At 56.1% G+C, this 22,939-nt stretch overlaps 2 protein-coding genes across 2 annotated transcripts; one reads left to right on the top strand and one right to left on the bottom strand.

Moving 5' to 3' along the window:
• Window positions 1-9,282: 9,282 nt before the first annotated feature.
• LOC135292588 (zinc finger protein 850-like) lies at window positions 9,283-15,830 on the bottom strand. The gene is given in 3 exon segments (XM_064406756.1): window positions 9,283-11,379; window positions 13,931-15,341; window positions 15,473-15,830. Coding segments are annotated over 2 exon segments (2,412 nt in total). The 5' UTR covers window positions 15,328-15,341; window positions 15,473-15,830; the 3' UTR covers window positions 9,283-10,364.
• On the top strand, window positions 15,494-20,287 carry LOC135292540 (zinc finger protein 239-like). The gene is made up of 4 exons (XM_064406730.1): window positions 15,494-15,596; window positions 15,944-15,980; window positions 16,973-17,016; window positions 18,822-20,287. The coding sequence occupies exons 1-4, from the start codon at window positions 15,494-15,496 to the stop codon at window positions 19,658-19,660; spliced, it is 1,023 nt and encodes a 340-aa protein (XP_064262800.1). The 3' UTR covers window positions 19,661-20,287.
• Window positions 20,288-22,939: the final 2,652 nt, after the last annotated feature.

The following is a 22,939-nucleotide window of genomic DNA, read 5'->3' as shown; positions in this document are numbered from 1 at the left end:
GCCCACCCACTGCATTGAATCACATCTGAGAACTGACTTTTATTTGCATAGCACCACCCATGATTCCAAAACTAACACAAAATGAAATATTTGCCTAACAGTAAAAGCCTGAATGACAGATGTGGGACTCCAGGAGGCTCTTAAAATTGCAGTTTATTGTATTCAATACATTACAGCCATCCAGGGTCGTGGGTGGCAGAGCCTGTGCCTACAGCTGTCAGCTCCATCTGGTGTCAAGCCTGAAGACCCTTTAATTTTGGTTACAATGCATTATATATATATTTTTTTGCTGAGCATCTTAATACATAAGAACAATCTATACCTTAACTTTTACCTACAGCCTATCATAACTTCTATAATTACCATAGTCATGCTACTATTCTCCAATCACTAAGTTAGTATGCTACAGTTTAAGCTGGAAATTGTTTTTCAGTTTTCTTGCAGTGGAAAATGCTGAGACCTTTTTTATACTTGCAACATCCACAGTCTTGTTTGCCTGTGTTATATTTGCTCAATTATCCCATCAAAAAAACCCAAAAACCCAAACAAAATTAAATGTAACAGCAGTTTAAATTAAGTAATTAAGTAGGTTAATATATATAAAATTGAATACACTTGAAATATTGACAATATAATTTGGTTAAAATAAGGAATAATTTGCTTTTAATAATAGCACATAAGCAAAAATAACTGTGCGGGGTAGGGAGTGCAGGGCTTGACCCCCATCACCTCACGTACAAACTTGCCAAGCCAAATTTCCCCTTTTTATGCTGTATGTCATCACCATCTCCTCCCATTTTCGATTCGTCACACTTGTATCTCCTCCCTCATCATCACCTTTACCACGCATGCTCCACCATTCTTTCAGGGGGTCGTACCACTCTTTGGGGGTCTTCTTTGAGGAAGGCTTTTCTTCTTCCTCGGTGTCCTGCATTTTACCTTTTGGATTACACATGAGCACTAGGCTGGTATAGTATAAGCCAATATTGTGTTCTAACATTAAAACAATAAATCTCATATCATTAACATTTTACTGGTGTCCAACCAAATTTTCCTCTCTCCCAACTAAATTTAGTAATAGCTATCTCTTGCTTCTTCCTGTTCTGAACATCTGCAGGAGAAGGAGGGAGGGACCCCTCCCCTCCCATTCTTTCTTGGCATTACACCTTTAACTGTTTCGTTATTTCCAAATATTGATTATTGTATCAATACTGGTTACTGTTTCAATTTTATCAGCACGAATCATACCTATTTACCACACCTGTGGAATCTTTCTGCTTGGTAAAACATCTTCCTGTCTGAGGTGGGTTTATCCTTTGCTCTAAGCCATAAAAACCCCTTCTAACTAACATACCCTTTGCCTTCTCAGTTATCCAGTAAGATTGGCTCAGCAATTCCTTTCTTCTATATCAAAACTTGCTTTCATTTCTATTCGTTCTTCAGATTCTACACTCAAAAATCTTTCTGCCAAGCATCCATAGCTGTGACATTTTCTTGTCAAACTTTCATCCGTCCCAACACAAAACCACGCCCAAAACTGCACCCAAACGTCAGTCCGGGTCTCACCTTAAACCAGCCAATCACAGCACGGGAGTAACACTGTATTTGCATAACCACGCCCTCCCCAGCCACCGCCGGCCCCGTCCGGGCGCTGTTTGCTCCCAGTTCCCTCCCAGTGCTCCCAGTAAGAGCGGCCCCGGCAGGGAAAGCGCTCCCAGTTCCTTCCCGCTGCTCTCAGGATCGTTCCCAGTGCTCTCGGTATCGCTCCCAGTGCCGCGCGGGGCGGGGCCGCATTGGAACACAGCCCCCCCAGGGCAGAGCGCGGCTGCTTTTGGGTGCCGGCGCTGCCCGGGCCGGGCTGGGAGCGGAGGAGCAGCGGGAGGAAGAGGAGGGACAGAGGAGGAGGAAAAGGAAAGGGAAAGTGAGGGACGGGAGGAACAGGAGGAGCAGGAAAAGGAGGTACGGAAGAGGAAGAGGAGGAGCGAGAGAAGGAGCAGCAGCAACAGCACGCGGTTTCCCCGCTCCGGCCGCAGCTGCCCCGGCTCCTGCTGCATCGCCGCTCCGGAACCCGCAGGCGAGCGGGGAGGGGGAGCTCGCCCCAGATCCATCGGGGGGAGGGTCTCTGGGAGGGTTTTTTCACGCGGCAGGTGATGTCTGGACCTTGCAGGATCCCAAAGCTGAGCCAGAAATGCCCCTGCAGGGATCTTGGGGGTTCCACGTGGCGATTACCGCGTACCCGCGGGCACAGGGGCGATCTCGGGTTTGGGGATGCCCGGGAGAGCCGGGGGGAAGGCGGGAGCCCCGGAGCAGTGAGAGCGCAGAGGGGCGATCCCGGAAGCGGGGCACACCAGGCACCCTGGAGTGGTTGGGGTGGCTGGACGTGAGCATTGAGGCTGAAAGGGGCGCTGACTTCTCCAGCTGCACTTGGGCAGCAGGACCATCAAACCCAACGCATTCAACCCTTGTTTTCCCACAAACCAGGATTTCCCATATCCAAACCTTGGGCCTATGGAGGGGCACGAGCCTGCGAGGAGAATGGCTCGGGAGCCCCATGCAGACGAGGAGGAAGTCAGTGCTCCTTTCCCTCTCTTCTGCTCCATCTCCCAGCCCAGCATGGCCCCGGCTGCAGGACAACCCCACTGCTGATTCCATCCTGCCAGGGACACACTGGGAGCATCTCCTTGCTCTTCCCTGTGGCAGGGAGGCAAATCCCATCGTGTCCTTGTCCTTTCTCCCCCAGGGAAGGAGCTGAGGATGGAGACTCCTTGCTAAAACATTTGTATAGAGAGTAAGATGAGAGAGACAAATTTCTACAAAATTTGGTTAACTCCTTCCAAAAGCACTCAGATGGAGAGCAAAATGAGAGAGCAAAATTGGAATGTCTACTGAATGTGAAAAGGAATCTTAGCAGACAAATGCACCTTGGGCTACTTAAGGCTGAAGAGTGGGAGAATGCATTGAGGGAGATGTTGGACAGGGATGAGGAGCCAGTGCTGTGAGCACAAGGACATGGACAGCAGGTCAGATGAGGAAGAGCTGGGAAAGTGCAGGAGGAATTGGCATGTGAAAGGGAGAGGTGAGCTCAGGCTTGGAAACTTTGAGAAGGAAAGAGAGTGACTAAGCCAGGAGAAGAATCAGTAGGGTGAGAAGGATGAGGAGAAGGAGAAAAAGGCAGAAGTGTGGGCAAGGAGATGAAGCTGGAGAAGTGGCTGTGGAAGAGAAGGGAGAGCCAGGAGATAAGGTAGTGGAAGGAAGAGGAGGCACCCAAGGAAAAGGGAGAGGCTGTGGAAGGGCAAGCAGAGACAGCAGAAGTGTGGGCAGCAGCTGCTGGGGAGCAGGAAGAAGTTACAGAAGAGAAAGTGCAGGGATCCTTAGGGAACCATGAATTTTCCTAAGGGTAAGTGATCTTCATAATCCCTGATCCCAACATGCAGAGGGCTGTTTATTGTTTGGGGGGTTTAAATCCCGTGGAGAGGGAGAGCAAGCTTTGGGAAGATGGTGTTGTTGCTGAGCATGATCAGGAGAAGGAAAAGAAGCTGCAGGCAGAGGGGCTGCCCAGTCTGATTGTGTGAGGAGGCTGCAGGCAGAGCTTGGTGATGGAGATGAGAGAGTGGGAATCTTAGAGGGAGAATGACAGAATGTAGACTCTATAGCCCTAAAGCATATTGAACACAGAGATGGTGGTCAAGGTTGGTCCACTGCTACCATGCAGTGCCATAGACTGCACCTGAGATATACAAGTTATTTCAGGATCAGTTAAATGAAGAGGTGGGAGACCCTATAAGTATTCCCACCCTGAATGTGAAGGTTGTGTTCACACTAACCCAAGCACAAACCATAGCTGAAAGCACACAAAAAGAGCTTTTAAATGATGGTTCAGTTATTAACCCAAGCCCAGTTCCATCCAAGCAAACAAAGCCATTTCTCTACCTGGGTGCTATAGGACTGGGCCAGGGGAGAAGAAATTCAATATACCTTTCACCAAACAAGCCAATTAAGCTTAAGCACCACACATGGTGACCAGTTTTCATGGATTTATCCACTATTAGAACAGTGACTAAAATATTTATCTTCGGTCAGTTCTTTGTGGGTAGCTGCCAATGCCCATGATAAACAGCATTGTATCCACATGGACGAAATGGTGTGAAAAATCTATTTATCATAAGAAGCTGCACAGCTTAACCTCTTAACCAGGTTAATTCTCTTCATCCAAGAACACTCAAAGAACTGCTGATATTATTACCAGGCCTCTTAATGATTTTTGAACAGTTTTGGGAATCTGGAGATGTCCATGCTGACTGGATGCTGGCTAACAGTTTTCCAAAAGGTCAGGAAGGATGACCTGGACACCACCGGCCTGTCTGTCTCACTTCAGTGCCTGGTGAAATGATGGAGAAGATTATTCAGGAAGGCACTGAAAAACATCTGGAGGACAATGCAGTCATTGGTCACAGGCAGCATGGCTTCATGAGGGGGAAAGTCCTGCTTCTCAAAGCTCATTGCGTTTTATGACAGTATAACCCACTGAGTTGGTCAGGACAGCTGATGTCATCTATTTGAATTTCAGTAAAGCTTTAGGTCCTGTCTCTGCCGGGAACCTTCTGGAGAATATGTCCAGCCCCTGGTTGGATAAACGTGTAATGTGGTGGGTGAGCAACTGGCTCACAGGTCAGGCACAGGTGACAGTGCCCGGGGTGACACCAGACTGGTGATCTGTCACTAGCGGGGTCTGCCAGGCTCCAGTGTCAGCCCTGTGCTCTTCAACATCCCCATGAAGGACATGGATGCAGGACTTGAAGAAATATTAAGTCGAGTTTGCAGACAACACTAAATCTCCCTCAAGGGCAGAGAGACATTAACAAATCTGAGAGATGGGAATCATCAAGCGTATGAAGTTTAACAAGGCTGAAGGCACTTGCAGGACACCCCACAGCAATCTACAGCTTCTTCCTGAGGGGCAGTAGAGGGGCAGGCAGCAATCTCTGAGCTCTGCTGACCAGTGACAAGACCCGAGGGGTGGGTGGAAGCTGTGCCAGGGCAGGGTCAGGCTGGAGATCAGGAAAAGATTCTTCCCCCAGAGAGTGACGGGCACTGAGCGGCTCCCAAGGGAATAGTCACGTTCCCAAGGCTGCCAGAGCTCCAGGAGCATTTGGACAATGCTTCCAGGCAGAGCCAGCAGTTTGACTTGATGACCTTTGTGCATCCCTTCCAGTTCAGGATATTCCATTATCCATTGAGAATCCCTGGAGGAAGTGCCATGTGCTAAAGCACCAAGAGCAGTTCCTGGCTCCTGGGCAAGAAGCAGACAACAGCTGTGTGCTTTGCAGTTAGAAATCTCCATGAAAACATTTTCGGTTTCTGTGTTCTGAAAGGTGGCACTGCCTGCATAGCAGTGTGTGGACCTTCAGTTTAGCACTCTTTGTGTCTAGAGTTGAACCAGGAATGTGCAATGGTGATGTGCTCCTTTCCTGTCACTTCCATACCAGGACCAGACCTGGAGTATGGGGAGCAAGCTCCAGATCCAAGCACCATCCCCTCAAACTGCAGAATATTAAAATATCTCCTTGGGATTGCCAGAGGAAGGGGAAATTTGGGGCAAGGGGGGACACAGTAATACCCCAAAAAGCCTCCCAAATTGTCCCTCTAGACCTTCCCAAACTGGCCCACGTTCAACCTATAACCCATCTGCCCCCAAATCATCTCCATCACTGACCACCCATCCTCATCACCCCAAAATTCATCACCCGCCACCCATCACCCCATAACCCATCAGCCCCCAAACTGTCCCCATAATCCCCCAACCCATCATAATCACCCCAAAATTCACCACCCCTTAACTCATCACCCCATAACCTATCACCCCCCACCCATGATCACCCTCACCCATCATAATCACCCCTAAAGTCATCACCCCCACCTATGACCCCAAACCCATCACCCCCCAAAACATCCCCAGAACCCCCCACCCACCATTGCCACACCACAACCCATCACCCCCACCCATAATTACTCCAAAATCCACGCCCCACCCCATCACCCCTCATCCCCCAATCCACCCTCACCTGCCCCATCCTGCACCCCCAGCTCTGCCCTGGCGCCGCTGTCACTGTGTCCTCTCCTCCTGCCCACGGAGCCCAGGTACCAATGGAGGGGTGGCCTCGTCCCCTCGTGTCCCACCGGGTCCCCTCGTGTCCCCTCGGCTCCTCGGGCTCCTTGGAGGGGGCGGAAACGCCCTCTGGAACAGCGACCCGAGTGCGCTGGCCTTGGGGACACCCCTGTCACCTCCCCTGTCAGTGCTGGGCTGGCTGGAGCAGCGTTTCAGGCCCTGCAGCCGTGCCCAGCGCTGGCTCCCTGGGACCCCCTGCACCTTTTGGGTTCCCCTCCGGTGGTGCTGGCAGTCGTGGTGCACCACTTGTAGGTCTTCAGTAGGGTGGGGGGCTTGGGGGTGCCCAGGGAGGCTTCCACCTCCATCAGTTGTGGGGGGTCAGTCAATTTTGGAGGGTTCAGGGGTTGGTGGGATGGGGGAAGTTGAGTTTGGAGGGTCCATGAGGCTGGATTTGGGGGTTGTGGCATGGGGGGAGTAATTTTGGGGACTCTAGGGGTGGGATTTGGGGGTGCTGAGATTGGGAGAATAATTTTGGGGGCTCCAGGGCTGCATTTGGGGGTGGTGGGACAGGGGAGGGAGTTTGGAGGCTGAATTTGGGAGTGATGGGATGGGGAAGTGTTGGGGTGCATGAGACAGAGAGTACATTGGATCTTATTAGCATAAGAGATTTGATAGACAAAATGCCTTGGCAAAAGCAAACGGAACTTTGAAAATTAGATCTAGATAGCAAGAAGATTTAATCAGACAGGTTACTGGAAAAAGAAAATCCTATTAAACTCTGGAAGCAAGAGATGTTGTCTGTGTATGTGATTTTAACCTAATCATTGTGTACACATTACTAGTGTCCCTGACATAGTATATAAGCATTTGTATCCCACAACAACATCGTATTCTGATCACCGAGTCAGTCTCCCCGTCTCTCTCCATCGCCGAGAGGGAAGAATAATTTGGGGGTCCAGGGTCTGGATGGGGGGGAGGGCACCCCCAACCTGGCATCCCCATCCTGGAGGGTCCCAGTTGGTGGGGTCCCATATCCCCGAGGTGTCCCTGCCCACCCAGGGGTCCCAATTTGTTGGGTTCTCCTGCCCACCCAGGGGGTCCCCAGCCAGTGGGTGCCCATGCCAGCCTCCTGCAGCCCCCACCCCTGCTGGGGACAGGGTGACACGGTGACAGGCTGCCAGGGAGACAGGGTGACAGGTGCCCTGCCATCCCCATGTCCCGGGTGCAGGTGGGACTGGAGGCGTTTCCGTCGCACCCTGACCCCTCCCCGCTCCCCCTGCCCCTTGGGGACACCCCTGACCCCCCCTTTGAAACCCTGGGGTGCCCCTCAGCTGGGGGAGCTTGGTGGCACCAGAGGAACCGCTCTGTGCCATCCCCGAGGTGGCACCTGCGCTTTTTTGTCACCGCCACCCGCCAATTTGTCACCAGCGCCCCAAAGCGGGGGTGGCCCACATCCTACGGAGGGGGGCCGTGACAGCATTTCTGGGGTCACTCCCTCCCACTTCCACCCCCCGCATCCCCCCGAGGATGCTGCAGCACCCCGCAGCCCCCGCGCTGCCCCGGCCGCAGCATCCCCCGAGGGGAGCGTGGGGACTGTCCCCGCTGCTCCGCTCCGTCCCCGCGGTTCCTCCGCTGCTGCGCCCGCGCTCGGCCCCGCTCCTGCCGCGGCTTCCCCGTGTGACGGGCAGGAGTTTTAGTCACACCCTCAGCTCCTGCTCCGGGAGGTGATGCCGCTTCTCCCGCTGGGGACACGCCGGTGACACCGGGGGGACACCGCGGGTCACCCCTCGAAGGGACTGCGGGGTCACGGTGGCTACTGGAGTCCCCCATTTGACAGCTGGGGGTCCCAGGATGCTGCGGTGACAATTTGGGGGGTGGGTGCTCATTTTGTGGTCTCGAGGGTGGGTCCTAAAGTCCCCTCCCTATCATCACAAAGTCACCTCCCAATCTGTGCCTCAGTTTCCCCCTTGCTCTGCAGGCACCACCCGGAGCTGATGTTCTGGAATGGGGTTTATTTTGGGGGATTTTGGGTTGGGGGCTACTGGGATGGGCTGGTGGGACAGTGGGATGGGCCAGGCTGTGGCCAGGTTGGTGGTAATCTGGGCTGGGGGCTGGCCAGGCTGGGGGGCAGCAGGGCCAGGGGCTGTCCAGACCAGAGTCCAGGTGGGATCCATGGCTCTGGTGTCCATCCACACCAGTGTCCATCCAGAGCGGGATCCATGACTATGGTGTCCCAGGTACAGGGGGAGGGGGTCTCACGTGAGAGGGACACCTGGATGGGCCAATGGCCCCCCAGGGGGTGGAGAGCATCCTTTGAACCTGCAAATCACTCTACGCTCCCCTGGAATTTCTGGTTGATAGACAGTGCCCAGCCGGAGTCAGGGTGGGGAAAGGAGAGCTGATTGACACCTGGGGAAGGAAAGTTCAGGGGAGGGACCGGGGAAGCTGAGGCACACCATGACAACACACCGCAACAGGAGAGGGCCCAGAATTGGGGGAAAGGTTGGAAAAGAGGGAAAGAATCCAAAATAGGGGGCAAGAGACCCTAAATAGGGGGGAAGTGACCCAAAATGGGGAAAGAACGCAAAATAGGGAGAAGGAATACAAAAGAGGGGGAAAAGATACAAAAGAGGGGAAAAGGGCCCAAAGTGGGGGGGAAAGAACCCAAAATCAGAGGAGAAAGGGTGTTGTCGATGTCGTTGGGTATCACAGTGTGCCACAGGGTGTTGTGCCATGTCCCTAGTGCCAGGAGCAGCCACGGGAACATCCTGAGGGACAAGGTGATACCATGAGGGCCCCGGGACCTTGGGGACTTTGGCCCCACCAGGGCCGGGGGACAGGGACATCAGGGGAGGGACAGGGACACACAGAAGGGTACAGGGAGACATAGGAGATGGGGACAGTGACTCACAGGGAGGACTGGGACACCGAGAGGGGTGACAGGGACACACGGGACACACAGAGGAGTGACAGGGAGCCACGGTGGGGAATGGGGACAAACAGAGGGGATGGGACACAGTGCCACCAGGACACACATCAGGGGACAATGTCACCACACCTGTGGTGACCACCAGGACACTTCTAGTGACACCCAGCACGGGGCCACGTGACTCTGCATGTTGCTGTTGTATTAGGGACAGCTGAATGAAGTGACACATAGACTCTAGGTCTTTAGGAGGCAATGCAAAGTTTATTAGAAAAACACATTCCCTTTATAGACAATTACGACAGAATTTAAACTAACTGGTCATTAATCAACACCCCTCACACCATTGGCTAATTACAAACCACCCTTCTTGTAAACATCTTACAAGTAACAACGACACCAGCTGCAAAGATTGGAAATTGTTTGTAGTTCTTTGAGTGTTCTCAAAGCTCCCCAGCACAATGCCTGGGAAAGATTATCTGACTTTCTCTCTGACCAGGCTGCCAATATCCAAATCTGTGGGAGACACTGACCCTTGCCCTGTCTCCAGGGATGGTTGGGGTCCCCTGAGTGCAGTGGCCCTGGGACACCCTGGTGCCTGTCAATCACTTCTGGGCCACTTGTCACCAGCTGAACAAGGTCCCCGTCCTGCCCTGATGGGTGGTGACATTCGGCTGGGACACTGCAGTGGTGACAGTGGGGATGTGGTGGCAGGAACTGCACCAGGCAGCGCTTGGCCATGGCCAAGATGAAGGTGCTGGTGGCACTGTGGTGGCACAGGTGGTGGCACTGTTGCTGTCCTAGCTCATGTCCACATCCATGTTTCCCATGTTCTCACACGTCCCCATCTATGCCTTAGTTCAATGTCTTTATTTTTACCACAGTTTCAGGGCTTTCAAAAGTATGAACAGAAACTTTTTCATTTCAAGGCCAAAACAAAACGATTTACGTGCCCCTGCCAGCAAAGCATCCACATGCTTGGGTGGGTGGGAAGAACCTTTTTTGGAGGGGTTTCCACCCAACTGTCTCCAAAATCAGGGGTTTTGCCCCAATCCATCCCCACTGGGCTGTGGAAGATGCCTGTGTGCCAGAGAGAATTAAAATCATGGATTTATGATAGAGAAGATCTCCAAGGCTTGATGTTGCTTGATGCCACCAGAAGATGCAAACAGAGAGATTTTTCTGGGGCTCAGAAGTCAACAAATCCCCTCCAAAATGGATTTTTGATGTTTGGCTGATGCTGATGGGGAGCCAGAAGGATGTGGAGCCCCCAGCCACGTGTCTTTCCAACAGGGATCACCAGCACCACAGATCACCGGGGGTCACTGGGGATCATCCAGGGTGGATCCTCCTGTGTGGGGTGGAACTGGAGCAGCACACAAAGCTCTTCCTGCACACAGGGCACTCACAGGGCTTCCCTTAGTGGTAGTTCCGTTGGTGTCTGGTCAAGACAGACCTCTGTGAGAAGCTCTTCCCACACTCAGAACACTCATAGGGCCTCTCCCTGGTGTGGGTGTGCTGGTGGCTGGTGAGACTGCAGTTGCGGGTGAAGCCCTTCCCGCAGTCAGGGCAGCGGAAGGGCCTCTCATCTGTGTGAAGCTGCTGGTGCAGAATGAGACTACAGCTGGTCTGAAACCTCTTCCTGCACTGATCACACTCGTAGGGCCTGTCCCCAGTGTGACTCCTCTGGTGGCGGGTCAGCTTGGACTTTGACGTGAAGCTCTTCCCACACTCCCCACACTCAAAGGGCCGTTCCCCCGTGTGGATCCTCTGGTGGACAATCAGTTCAGACCTTGACCTCAAGCTCTTCCCACACTCTGCACACTCAAAGGGCCGTTCCCCCGTGTGGGTTCTCATGTGGCATGTCAGGTGGCAGCTCTTTGGGAAGCTATGCCCACACTCCCCACACTCATAGGGCCGTTCCCCCGTGTGGGTTCTCTGGTGGATGGTCAGATCAGAGCTCGTCCTGAAGCCCTTCCCACACTCTGCACACTCATAGGGCCGTTCCCCCGTGTGGATTCTCACGTGGCGAGTCAGGGTGGAGTGCTGGGTGAAGCTCTTCCCACACTCAGGACACTCATAGGGCCTCTCCCCACGGTGGATGCGCAGGTGGGTGATGAGGACAGACTTGAGCTTGAAGCCCTTTGCACAAATGGGGCAGCAGAAGGGCCTCTCCTCGGCGTGACTCCGCTGATGCTCAAGGAGACTGGAGCTGGTCTGAAACCTCTTCCTGCATTTATCACACTCATAGGGCCGTTCCCCAGTGTGGATTCTCATGTGGCGGACCAGTTCGGAGCTCCACCTGAAGCTCTTCCCACATTCCGAGCACTTGTGGGGCTTCTCCCCATCCTGGAGCTGCTCATGGACCCCCAGCTCTGAGCTCCGGCCACCTCCCTGGCCCAGGGTGGGTCTTTCCTCCTCGGATCCCCGTGATCTGCGTTTGCAGCCCCTCCTCGTGAGGGATCTCTGAGGCTTTTCCTCCCCACTGGATTCCTGCGCTGTGGAGCCACTCAAAACAGCCTCTTCCATGAGGTTCTGCTGTGGGGATTTGTCTTGCCTGGTCTCCATCCTCAGCTCCTTCTCTGGGGGAAAAAGGAAAAGGAGAGGATGGGATTTGCCTCCGTGCCACAGGGAAGGGCAAGGAGATCCCCTCAGTGCATCCCCAGCAGGACAGGGTCAGCAGTGGGGTTGTTCTGCTGCTGGGGGCCATGCTGGGCTGGGAGACGGAGCAGGAGGGGGGAAAAGGGCACTGACTTCCTCTTCACCTGCATGGGGCTCCAGGGCCATCTTCTTCCTTGTGGCCTCCTCCTTCTCCTGCATTAGACCAAGGTTTGGGAATGGCAAATCCTGGTTTGGGGAAAACAAGGGCTGAGCACTCAGCCACTGCCCAAGTGCAGCTGGAGAAGTCAGCGCCCCTTTCAGCCTCGGGGGGCCCTTACCCCGCTCATGCCCAGCCTCCCCCACCCCTCCAGCCAGCCCGTTCGTCCCCCGCCTCCGGGATCGCCCCTCTGCGCTCTCCCCGCTCCGGGGCTCCCGCCTTCCCCCGGCTCTCCCGGGCATCCCCAAAGCCGAGATCGCCCCTGTGCCCGCCGCTACCGGCCGATCGCCACGTGGAACCCCCCCAGGATCCTTCCAGGGCATTTCCGGCTCGGCTTTGGGGTCCTGCACGATCCAAACATTTCCTGCCCCACAAACAACCCTCCGGGAGATCCCCCCGATGGATCTGGGGCGAGCTCCCCCTCCCCGCTCACCTGCGGCTCCCGGAGGGGGCGATGCAGCAGGAGCCGGGGCAGCTGCGGCCGGAGCGGGGAAACCGCGTGCTCTTGCTGCTGCTGCTGCTGCTCCTCTGTCCCTCCTCTTCCTCCCGCTGCTCCTCCGCTCCCAGCCCGGCCCGGGCAGCGCCGGCACCCAAAAGCAGCCGCGCTCTGCCCGGGGGGTTCCAAGCGGTCCCGCTCCGCGCGGCACTGGGAGTGATACTGGGAGCACTGGGAACGATCCGGAGAGCAGCGGCAGCGATGCTGGCAGCAGCGGGTGGCAACTGGGAGCGCCTTCCCTGCCGGGGCCGCTCTTACTGGGAGCACTGGGAAGGAACTGGGAGCAAACAGCGCCCGGACGGTACAAACTGAAAGGGCGGGGTTATGCAAATCTAGGAGCGATCGCGCGCTGGGATTGGTGGGCGGGAGCAGGGCGGGATTTGGTCGGTGACGTCAGGGTCGGGGGCGGGGCCGGAGCGACGGCGGCGGCGTCCGGTGAGAGGGGACAGGGAGCGGGAATGGGGACAAGGACCGGGAACGGGAACTGGGAGCGGCAATGGGACTGGAAATAACAGACAAGGACCGGGAGTACGGGACTGGGACACTGAATATGGAAGTGGGACCGGGAATTGGACTGAAAATACGAGACAGAGATTGGGAATGGGGCCGGGATTACGGGACACGGGCCGGGAATAGGACAGGGAATACGGGAGAGGAACCTGGAATGGGACCGGGGAGGGCAATATTGGAACGGGACAGGGAGTAGGGAAACAGCAAGCAGAGCAAGAATATGGGATGGGCATTCTGATTACCGGGATCAGAAATGAGACTGTGACTGGGAATAGAAAAATGGGAACAGGACAGGGAATATGGAAATGCGGGACTGGCAGCAGGACTGGGAATGGGACAATGGGAACAGGACAGGGAATATGGGACTGGGAATACAGGAAGAGCAGCCAGAGAATACAGGACAGGGAATAGGATCTGGACTGGAATGAGAGCAGGATGGAAATGGGAGTGGGATGATACAAGAATGGGGCTGGGGGGGATCCTGGACCGGGGACAGCAGGTAGTGGAACAGGAGGACATGGGGACATCTCCAGGGCAGGGATTCCTTGATCAGTGGCCCCAGAACCTTTGGCAGGGTCTCCCAGCACAGCTGGAGCTGCTGGGCCTGGGGTGCCCAAAGCCCTGAGCAAGCCCCAACACCTTCCCAGAAACCCTCAACTCCCTTGGACTCAGCATCCCCCTCATCCCCTGGAAGATCCCCCATGTCCCCATCCTTGTCTTAGTTCCGTGTCTTTATTTTTAATTCCGGATTTGGGTGTTTGGAAAGGACAAAGAGAAATGAAAGAAAACCGAGGCCATGGGGAACCAGGAGGATGTGGAGCCCCCAGGCAGGTGTCTTCCCAACAGAGATCACTGACACCACAGATCACCGGGGCTCTGCCCACTGGGGTCACTGAGGATCGTCCAGCGCAGATCCTCCTGTGGGGGATGGAGCTGGAGCAGCACACAAAGCTCTTCCCACACTCAGGGCACTCACAGGGCTGCCCTTAGTGTTGGCTCCGTTGGTGTCTGTTCAAGGTAGAGCTACTGGTGAAGCTCTTCCCACACTCAGGACACTTGTAGGGCGTCTCCCCTGTGTGGCTCCTCTGGTGGATGATCAGTTGGGAGTTCTGGGAGAAGCTCTTCCCACACTCCCCACACTTGTAGGGCCTCTCCCCGGTGTGGGTGCGCCGGTGCCTGGTGAGGTGGGAGTTGTGCTTGAAGCCCTTCCCGCAGTCAGGGCAGCGGAAGGGCCTCTCCTCGGTGTGAATGCGCTGGTGCTTGAGGGCATCGGACGTGGTGTGAAACCTCTTCCAGCACTGATCACACTCATAGGGCCTCTCCCCGGTGTGGATGCGGTGGTGCTTGATGAGGGTGGATTTCTCCCTGAAGCCCTTCCCGCAGTCAGGGCAGCAGAAGGGCCTCTTGTCTGTGTGAATGCGCTGGTGCACGATGAGAGTGGAGTTGGCGTAAAACCTCTTCTTGCACTGATCACACTCATAGGGCTTCTCCTTGGTATGACTCCTCTGGTGGACGGTCAGGCTGGAGCTTGTGCTGAAACACTTCCCACACTCCCCACACTCATAGGGCCTCTCCCCAGTGTGGCTCCTCTTGTGAACAGTCAGGCTGGAGCTCTCTCTAAAGCTCCTCCCACACTCCCCACACTCGTAGGGCCGTTCTCCCGTGTGGCTCCTCTGGTGGAGAATCAGGCTGAATCTCACTCTGAAGCTCTTCCCACACTGCCCACACTCGTAGGGCCTCTCCCCGGTGTGGATGCGCCGGTGCCTGATGAGGTCGGAGTTGTCCTTGAAGCCCTTCCCACAGTCGGGGCAGTGGAAGGGCCTCTCGTCTGTGTGAATGCGCTGGTGGAGCAGGAGGTAGGAGCTGGTGTGAAACCTCTTCCTGCACTGATCACACTCGTAGGGCCTCTCCCCTGTGTGGATGCGCTGATGCTTTACAAGGGTGGATTTCTCCCTAAAGCCCTTCCCACAGTCGGGGCAGCGGAAGGGCCTCTCCTCTGTGTGAATGCGCTGGTGACTTAGGAGACAGGACTTGGTCTGAAACCTCTTCTTGCATTGATCACACTCATAGGGCCTCTCCCCAGTGTGGCTCCTCTGGTGGACACTTAGGTGAGTGCTCTGGCTGAAGCTCTTGCCACACTCCCCACACTCATAGGGCCTCACCCCTGTGTGGATTCTGCAGTGCTCCACCAGGTTGGATCTCCACCTGAAGCTCTTCCCACATTCCAAGCACTTGTGGGGCTTCTCCCCATCCTGAAGCTGCTCATGGACCCTCAGCGCCGAGCTCAGGCTGCCTCCCTGGCCCAGGGTGGGTCTTTCCTCCTCGGATCCCCGTGATCTGCGTTTGCAGCCCCTCCTCGTGCGGGATCTCCGGGGCTTTTCCTCCACACTGGATTCCTGTGCTGTGGAGCCACTCAAAACAGCCTCTTCCACGAGGTTCTGTTGCAGGGATTTGTTCTGCCTGGTCTCCATCCTCAGCTCCTTCCCTGGGGGAGGAAGGACAAGGACAGGATGGGATTTGCCTCCCTGCCACAATCCAAACATCCCCTACCGTGCAAAAAATCCCTCCGGGAGATCCCCCCGATGGATCTGGGGCGAGCTCCCCCTCCCCGCTCACCTGCGGCTCCCGGAGGGGGCGATGCAGCAGGAGCCGGGGCAGCTGCGGCCGGAGCGGGGAAACCGCGTGGGGTCGGGGCTCCTCCTCTTCCTCCCGCTCGTCGTCCCCTCCCCGCCCGGCCCGAGTCCGTGCTGGTACCCAGAAGCAGCCGCGCTCTGCCCTGCGGGGGTTGCAAACCAAGCGCGCCGCGTGCGGCACACCGAGTAATACTGGAGCACTGGGAACAACAGGGAGAGTACTGGGAGAGACAGTGAGAGCAAGGGGGTGGAACTGGGAGCGCTTTCCCTGCCGGGGCCGCTCTTACTGGGAGCACTGGGAGGGAACTGGGAGCAAACAGCGCCCGGACGGGGCTGCGGCCGGTGGCGGTGGGCGGGGCCAAAGACCTGGGCGGGGTTATGCAAATACAGGAGAGCGATGGCGCACTGGGATTGGTGGGCGGGAGCAGCGCGGGGTTTGGTCGGTGACGTCAAGGCCGGGGGCGGGGCCGGAGCGACGGCGGCGGCGTCTGGTGAGAGGGGACAGGGAGCGGGAATGGGATTGAGAATGGGAATATGGGAACGGGACAGGGAATACGGAAACAGCAGCCACAGAGAGAATACGGGATGGGGATTCGTGCTGCAGAGTGCCCAGGCGAAACCCAGCAGGGGCTGTGAGCTCTGCAGCTGGGCCTCCCCTGGGCTGCTGCGGCCCAGGGCCCGGAGCCGGGAGCTGCAGCCTTGCTCCTGCCTCAGGAACAGGAGCCTCCTCCAGGCCCATGGCCCCTCCGTGGCCCCAGCATGAGGGAGGGCTCTGAGCCACAGCGGCTGCTGGCAGGAGGGGCTGCTCCGGCCAGCTGGGGGCCTCTGAGAAATGCCCAAAGCCTTGTGCTCTCTGCAGCTGGCCAAGGACAGCAGCAGGGCTGAACGGTTCGTGTGGCACAGCCAGCCCCAGCTGGGGAGCCCTCAGGGCCCCGTGCCAGAGGCGACCCTCGGGAATGGGATTGGGAATACGGGACAGGAACCGGGAATGACTCTGGAATTATGGGACAGGGACTGGGATAGGGACCAGGAATGCGGGACTGCATCTGGGACTGGGAATGGGAACTTGGACCTGGAATGGGGCCGGGGATCTGTGTATGGGAACGGGACATAGAATATGCCAACAGCAACCGGAGAGAGAATATGGGATGGGGATTAGGAAGATGCGACCAGGATCACAAACAGGAATACTGGAATGGGACTGGAAATGGGAATATGGGAACAGGACAGCTGATACAGAAATGGAAATGTGGGACTAGCAGCAAGACCTGGAATACAAGAATGGGATCAAGGCAGAGAATATGGAACTGGGAATATGGGAACAGCAACCAGGCAGAGAGTATGGGAGAAGGACAGGGAATGAGACTGGAAATGGGATCCAGAGTGGACCAGGAGTGGGGTGACATGGGAATGGGTGATGGACAAGTGCAGTGACAGCAGGGAGGGGGTAGATTCCAGAACCGAGCTCGGAATACCTTTAAAGGTTCCAGTGCCGTGGGGATGTTTGGACCTTGCAGGACTCCAAATGTGAGTTGCAAATGCCCCTTGAGGGGATACTGGGGAGTCCCCGGAGTGCGGGTTTTTTGCGGGAGCCCGGTGGCAGCTGCCTGGAGAAATGGGATGGTGTGGGATGGGATGGGGCCTGGGAAGGGTGGGATGTGGATTGGGGTGTGGGATGAAGTCTGAGGGAGAGGGATGGATGGGATGGGGCCTGGGAAGGGTGGGATGTGGATTGGGGTGTGGGATGAAGTCTGAGGGAGAGGGATGGATGGGGTGGGGCCTGGGAAGGGTGGGATGTGGATTGGGGTGTGGGATGAAGTCTGAGGGAGAGGGATGGATGGGATGGGGCCTGGGAAGGGTGGGATGCGGATTGGGGTGTGGGATGAAGTCTGAGGGAGAGGGATGGATGGGAGGGGGCCTGCGATGAGGCAGCTGAAGGTTTGGGATAGTGAGGCCGGGGGGGACCCCATTCCTTATGGGCTTGTGGGGTATCTACCACCTCTTGAGGGAGTTTCAGAGTACTGCCTCATCCTGAGGGGAGTTGTGCTGGCAGCAGGGGACACATGGCTCTGGCTCCTCTGGGTCCCACCTCACCCCTCCTCCTCCCCAGTGCCCCCTGGAAGTGGAATTTGGAGAGAGGTGAAGAGTGCCCAGATTGGGGCCCCCCCTGCGCTGTCCCAGCCCTGCCCGGGCACTGCTGATGCCACCTGGCCACAATCCGCACTGGTCCAGTGCTCCCAGTGCCATGTAGGGCGGGGCCGCTTTGGGGAGCCCCCCAGGGCACAGCACAGCTGCTTTGGGGCTGTTGGCACCGCCCAGCTCTGGGCATGGGGAGAGTGGGGACAACTGGGGCCATACTGGTGGCACTGGTGGTGCTCGGAGCTCCCCCAGCTGAGGGGTAATGGGTGACATAGAGGGGGGGTTTGGGACCCCAAATTGAGCAAAAAGCAGAATGGGACCCCCAAACTGACCAGGAGGGGCCTGGAATCCCCAAAACAAAGCATGGAGAAGGGGGTTGGGGATTGAGGGGATGGTGGGGAAGGGGTGGAACAGCAGAGGAAGAGAGGGGTATGGGACACCCAAATTGAGTTGGGAGGTGTCTGTGGATTGAGGGAACACTGAGAAAGGAGAGGAGAGGGGAGGGAAGGGTGGTTCCATGGGGGTCCAGCCCTGTCCCCCAGCACTTGGTCCCTGGAGTGATTTCCTGGGGCTCTAAGAAGAGGTGGACATGGATCTCCACTGGGGGTGGGGGGGGGTCCCCAAGCCCCCTGGCCGTCCCTGGGGGCTGATCAGGGGGCTCTCCCCACCCAGCAGCTGGTGCTGTGGCAGCCATGCAGCAGAAGAGGATGGGGGTGGAAGAGAAGTGGGAGGAAGAGAAGGGAGAGAGGAGGAGCAGGAGCTGGAGAACCACAAGGTTCCACCACCCACCCTCTGTGTCTGCAACACCCCCAGCCCTGGTAGCATTTCCCCCCTGCACCTCAACCTGCAGGTGACTGGGGAGGGGAACCTCACCCCAAATCTATCCGGGGTCACCAGGAGCTGTTTATTTTGGAGGGGTGTTTGGAGCTTGTAGATTCTGGAATTGAGCCCCAAGTATCTTTGCTCATTCTTGGGAGGGATATTGTGGGCCAGAGGAGATATCTGGATTTTGCAGGTGAGGAGGAAGTCAGTGCCCCTTTCCCCCTCTCTCCTGCTCCATCTCCCAGCCCAGCATGGCCCTGGCTGCAGGACAACCCCACTGGTGACCCTGGGGGATGCACTGGGGAGATCTCCTTGCCTTTCCCAGTGGCACGGAGGGAAATCCCATCCTCTCCTTGTCCTTCCTCCCCCAGACAAGGAGCTGAGGAGGGAGACCAGGGAGGACAAATCCCCACAGCAGAACCTCCTGGAAGAGGCTGTTTTGAGTGGCTCCACAGCACAGGAATCCGACAGGGATGAAAAGCCCTGGAGATCCCTCACGAGGAGGGGCTGCAAACATAGGCCAGGGTGTTCTGAGGAAGAAAGACCCACCCTGGGTCAGGAAGGTAGCTGGAGATCCAGCCAGAGGTCCAGCCTGGTGGTTCATGAGCAGCATCAAAGCAGGGAGAAGCCCTACACATGTGGTGAGTGTGGGAGGATCTGCAGAGACAGCTCCGACCTGATCTGCCACTGGAGGATCCACAATGGGGAGAGGCCTTATGAGTGCTTGGAATGTGGGAAGAGCTTCAGCCAGAGGTCCAGCCTGACTGCCCACCAGAGGTTGCACACTGGGGAGAAGCCCTATGAGTGTGGGGAGTGTGGGAAGAGCTTCAGACAGAGCTCCCACCTGATTCGCCATCAGCGGATCCACACAGGGGAGAGGCCCTATGAGTGTCTTGATTGTGGGAAGAGGTTTCAGACCAGCTCCAATCTCCTTCTGCACCAGCGTACGCACACGGAGGAGAGGCCCTTCCGCTGCCCAAACTGTGGGAAGGGCTTCAACCTCAACTCCACCCTTGTCAGGCACAGGCGCATCCACACTAGAGAGAGGCCATATGAGTGTCCCCAGTGTAAGAAGTGGTTTCAGAGCAGCTCAGCTCTTGTCATGCACTGGCGCATCCATGCTGGGGACGGGCCCTATGAATGTCCCCAGTGTGGGAAGAACTTCACCCAGAGCTCGAACTTTACCAGACACCAACGAAAGCACCAGTAAGGGAAGCCCTGCGAGTGCCCCGAGTGTAGGAATAGCTACATCTGTGTTTCCAACTTCATTCTTGGTCAGAGGACCCACATTGGGAAGAGCCCTGGTGACCCACATTCCCTGTGATCCACATTGGGAAGACACCTGTCCCTTTCCCCACCCCTGCCAGTGATGTGAGGTGGGATCAAAGAACATGAGTGTCTGGCCATGCCTCCATCATTATATTCGATCTCACCTCAAGTCATTGCCTGGAACAGGGAAAGGAACTCTCTCTCCTGAGGAGAAGGGTGTCTTTTCTATTCGGGAGAAAATACATAGTCAGGAAGAGCTGGTAAGTACTGTTGCAGTTTTCCCTGTAAATAAATTCTTTGTCTTATCCTTTCTGTTATCAATATTGTTGCTGTTCCTGTTTGTTCCTTATCCTGCTGCTGTTCCCAGTAAATTGTTCTTATTCCATCCCAGGATCTTTGCTATTTGTGCTTTCCATGGGAGGCAGGAAGGCAGCGAGCAGCAGTGCATTTTTAGCGGGAGCAGGAGATTGGGGAGCCCCATTCCTGAACCCTGGCCTGAGCATCCCAGCTGGTCCCAACCCTGGTGGCCATGGCAACAGCCTTGGGAGCGGGTCCCTGGCTGGGGCTGTGGGAACTTCTTCCCTGTGGTGCCCAGGGACAGGACTGGAGGGAACGGCTGCAGCTGAGTCGGGGCAGGCTCAGGTTGGATCTCAGGAAAAGGTTTTTCCCCAGAGGCTGCTGAGGCACTGCCCAGGCTCCCCAGGGAAGGCTCCCAGCTCCAGGGCTCTCTGAGCTCCTGCAGCGTTTGGACAGCGCTGCCAGGCCCAGGCTGGCATTGTTGGGGTGTCCCGTGCAGGGCCAGCAGTTGGACTCCAGGATCCTGATGGGTCCCTCCCAGCTCAGCCAATTCTGTGGATCTGGGATCCCGTGACCCTGGGGATGGGACTGCCAATGGTTGCCATGGCAACGGGCTCTGGCTGCAGGCCTGAGCTGGTGTCCATGGCACCCACCCCTGGCATGGGGTCTGCATGGAGCTGCCGAGGGACTGAGCATGGCAACAGGGGGCTGGGGATGGTTGCCATGGAAACTGACCATAGCAGCAGGGGGCTGGGGATGGTTGCCATGGAAGCTGACCATAGCAACAGGGGGCTGGGGATGGTTGCCATGGAAACTGGCCATGGCAACAGGGGGGGCTGGTGATGGTTGCCATGGAAACTGAGCATAGCAACAGGGGGCTTGTGATGGTTGCCATGGAAACTGACCATAGCAACAGGGGGCTGGGATGGTTGCCATGGAAACTGTTCAGCACAACAGGTGGCTATGATGGTTGCCATGGAAACTGGCCATAGCAACGGAGCTGGTGACAGTTGCCTGCTAAGGAGCCAATTTGATACAAGCACTCAGAGGGCTTCCATGGCGACATTTCAAGAGTCTCCAAGATGTTCAAGAGCTGGAATGTCACAGGCAGAGACAGGGGCTCCATGGAGACCTACTTGGGGGTTCAGGGGATGGTAAAGTGCCATGTGGTCAGAGGCAGTCACAGCCATTCCATAGTGACATCCCAGGGGACCTTGGGCTGCTCAGGCACTGGTCTGTCACAGGCACTCACGGGGGCTCCACGGTGACATCCCAGGAGTCCCCAGGCTGCCAAAGAGCTGGGATGGCACAAACACTCATGGGGGTTCCTGTCATGGACAGAGTGGGAGCTTCAGGCAAAGTTTATTGGAGAAGCTCCTGTTGGGGCACAAGGTACAGAAAGGATCCACAACACCCCCCACAGACCCAAAATCTCCTCCAGGACCCCCAGGATTACTAGACTTCGGTGAGAGGAGGCTGGGAGTGGCTGGATCCAGTCCCAGCCCCAGACTTTGTCAAGGGTTTATGTGCAAAGGATTAGAGAGGGGTAGTTGAACCTTTATGGAACTTGTCCCACAGGATTACCAATGGAACACCAGATATATATATATATATATATATATATATAAATATAGATACAACTGATTATGATTATGACTAGACAAAAATATCTTATTCAGAAATATTTACTCCACTGCATAGGAGCTGTAACAACTATTATATATAGTGGTCTAAGAAGCAATTTTGAAGCAGTTGTATTAAAGCAGAACCAGTTATTAAGCAGAGATTGATGTCACTGCCCAAGACCAATGACCATGGGCAATGCTCTGGCTCAGCCTCGAGCAGTGACCTTGAGGGGCATCCCCACTCCAGGGAGGAATGTCCACACCCTCAAGAAGGGAAGTGTCAGGAGACACTGCCATTAAAATCTGGGATGGGGCTTTTCTAGTCTGAAGTGCTGCCCCATCAGTCAGATGTGCCCAGGCTGGAACAGCTCAGCAGCTCTGCAGAAGCTCTCAGTGCTGTCACTTGGTTGTTCCTTTCTCTGGGGATTTTTCCAGCTTTGTCACAGCTTCAGCTCCTTCTCAGGATGTTGAACTTTGGGATGGAGAAGTCAGGCTGGTTTCAGCATTATTCACCCCAAAAGCAGCATGACCCCCCTCCTTCATTTTCCACTGGGGGCTTTGCAAACAGGGTCTGGCTGGAATTGTTGGAGCCCATTGCAGGCAGAGCCTCCTGCTCCAGCAGGAACTGCCTTTCCTGTGCCAGGAGCAGGGCAGGTCCCGCTGCAGGAAAAGCCCCAGGCCAGCCCCAGCACAGGGAAGGGCTCGGGCACAAGGGCAGAGTGCCGTGCTGGCAGCTGTGCCAGGCAGAGCCTGAGGCAGCAAAGGCACCTTGGCAGCAGCAGCTGCTTGCAGGGCATGGCCAGAAGCCTCCCTTGGCAGCCCGGCCTGGTGGCCAGCACTGCAGAGCTGCTGCCTCAGGGCTCATTTCTGCCTGGGCTCTGAAAAGCCACTTCTGCTCCAGGAGCCTGCCTGGGAAGCCATTGGCCCCAGCACCTTGGGGACAAGATATTCATGACAAAACTCTTCATGCCAGCAGAGACAAGGCAGGGGCAGAGGAAAGGGCAGAGCCAGGCCCAGGGGACAGGGCTGCCATGGTGATGGCTGTGAGGTCACTGCCCTGCAGCAGCCTGGCTGCCCTCAGCAGACATTCTGGCCAGAAGCGTTGTGAGGGCACCCAGCACATCAGAGAACCCACACAACAGGAATTCCTTCTTTGGGGAGGGAGTTTCACTGGGTCAGGTTACACAAAACTCCTGAACTTGGGTAGTTGCTGGGATGAGGCATTCACTTCTTTGGAAAAACAGTTGCAGTTTTGCACCACTCTCATAATTGTAAAATATTTCCTTCTTCTAAGAAAT

The sequence above is a fragment of the Passer domesticus genome, unplaced genomic scaffold (assembly GCF_036417665.1).
Source record: "Passer domesticus isolate bPasDom1 unplaced genomic scaffold, bPasDom1.hap1 HAP1_SCAFFOLD_37, whole genome shotgun sequence".
Classification (NCBI taxonomy): domain Eukaryota; kingdom Metazoa; phylum Chordata; class Aves; order Passeriformes; family Passeridae; genus Passer; species Passer domesticus.
Note: the sequence above shows the minus strand (reverse complement) of the source record. Positions and strands in the feature narration are given on the sequence as shown.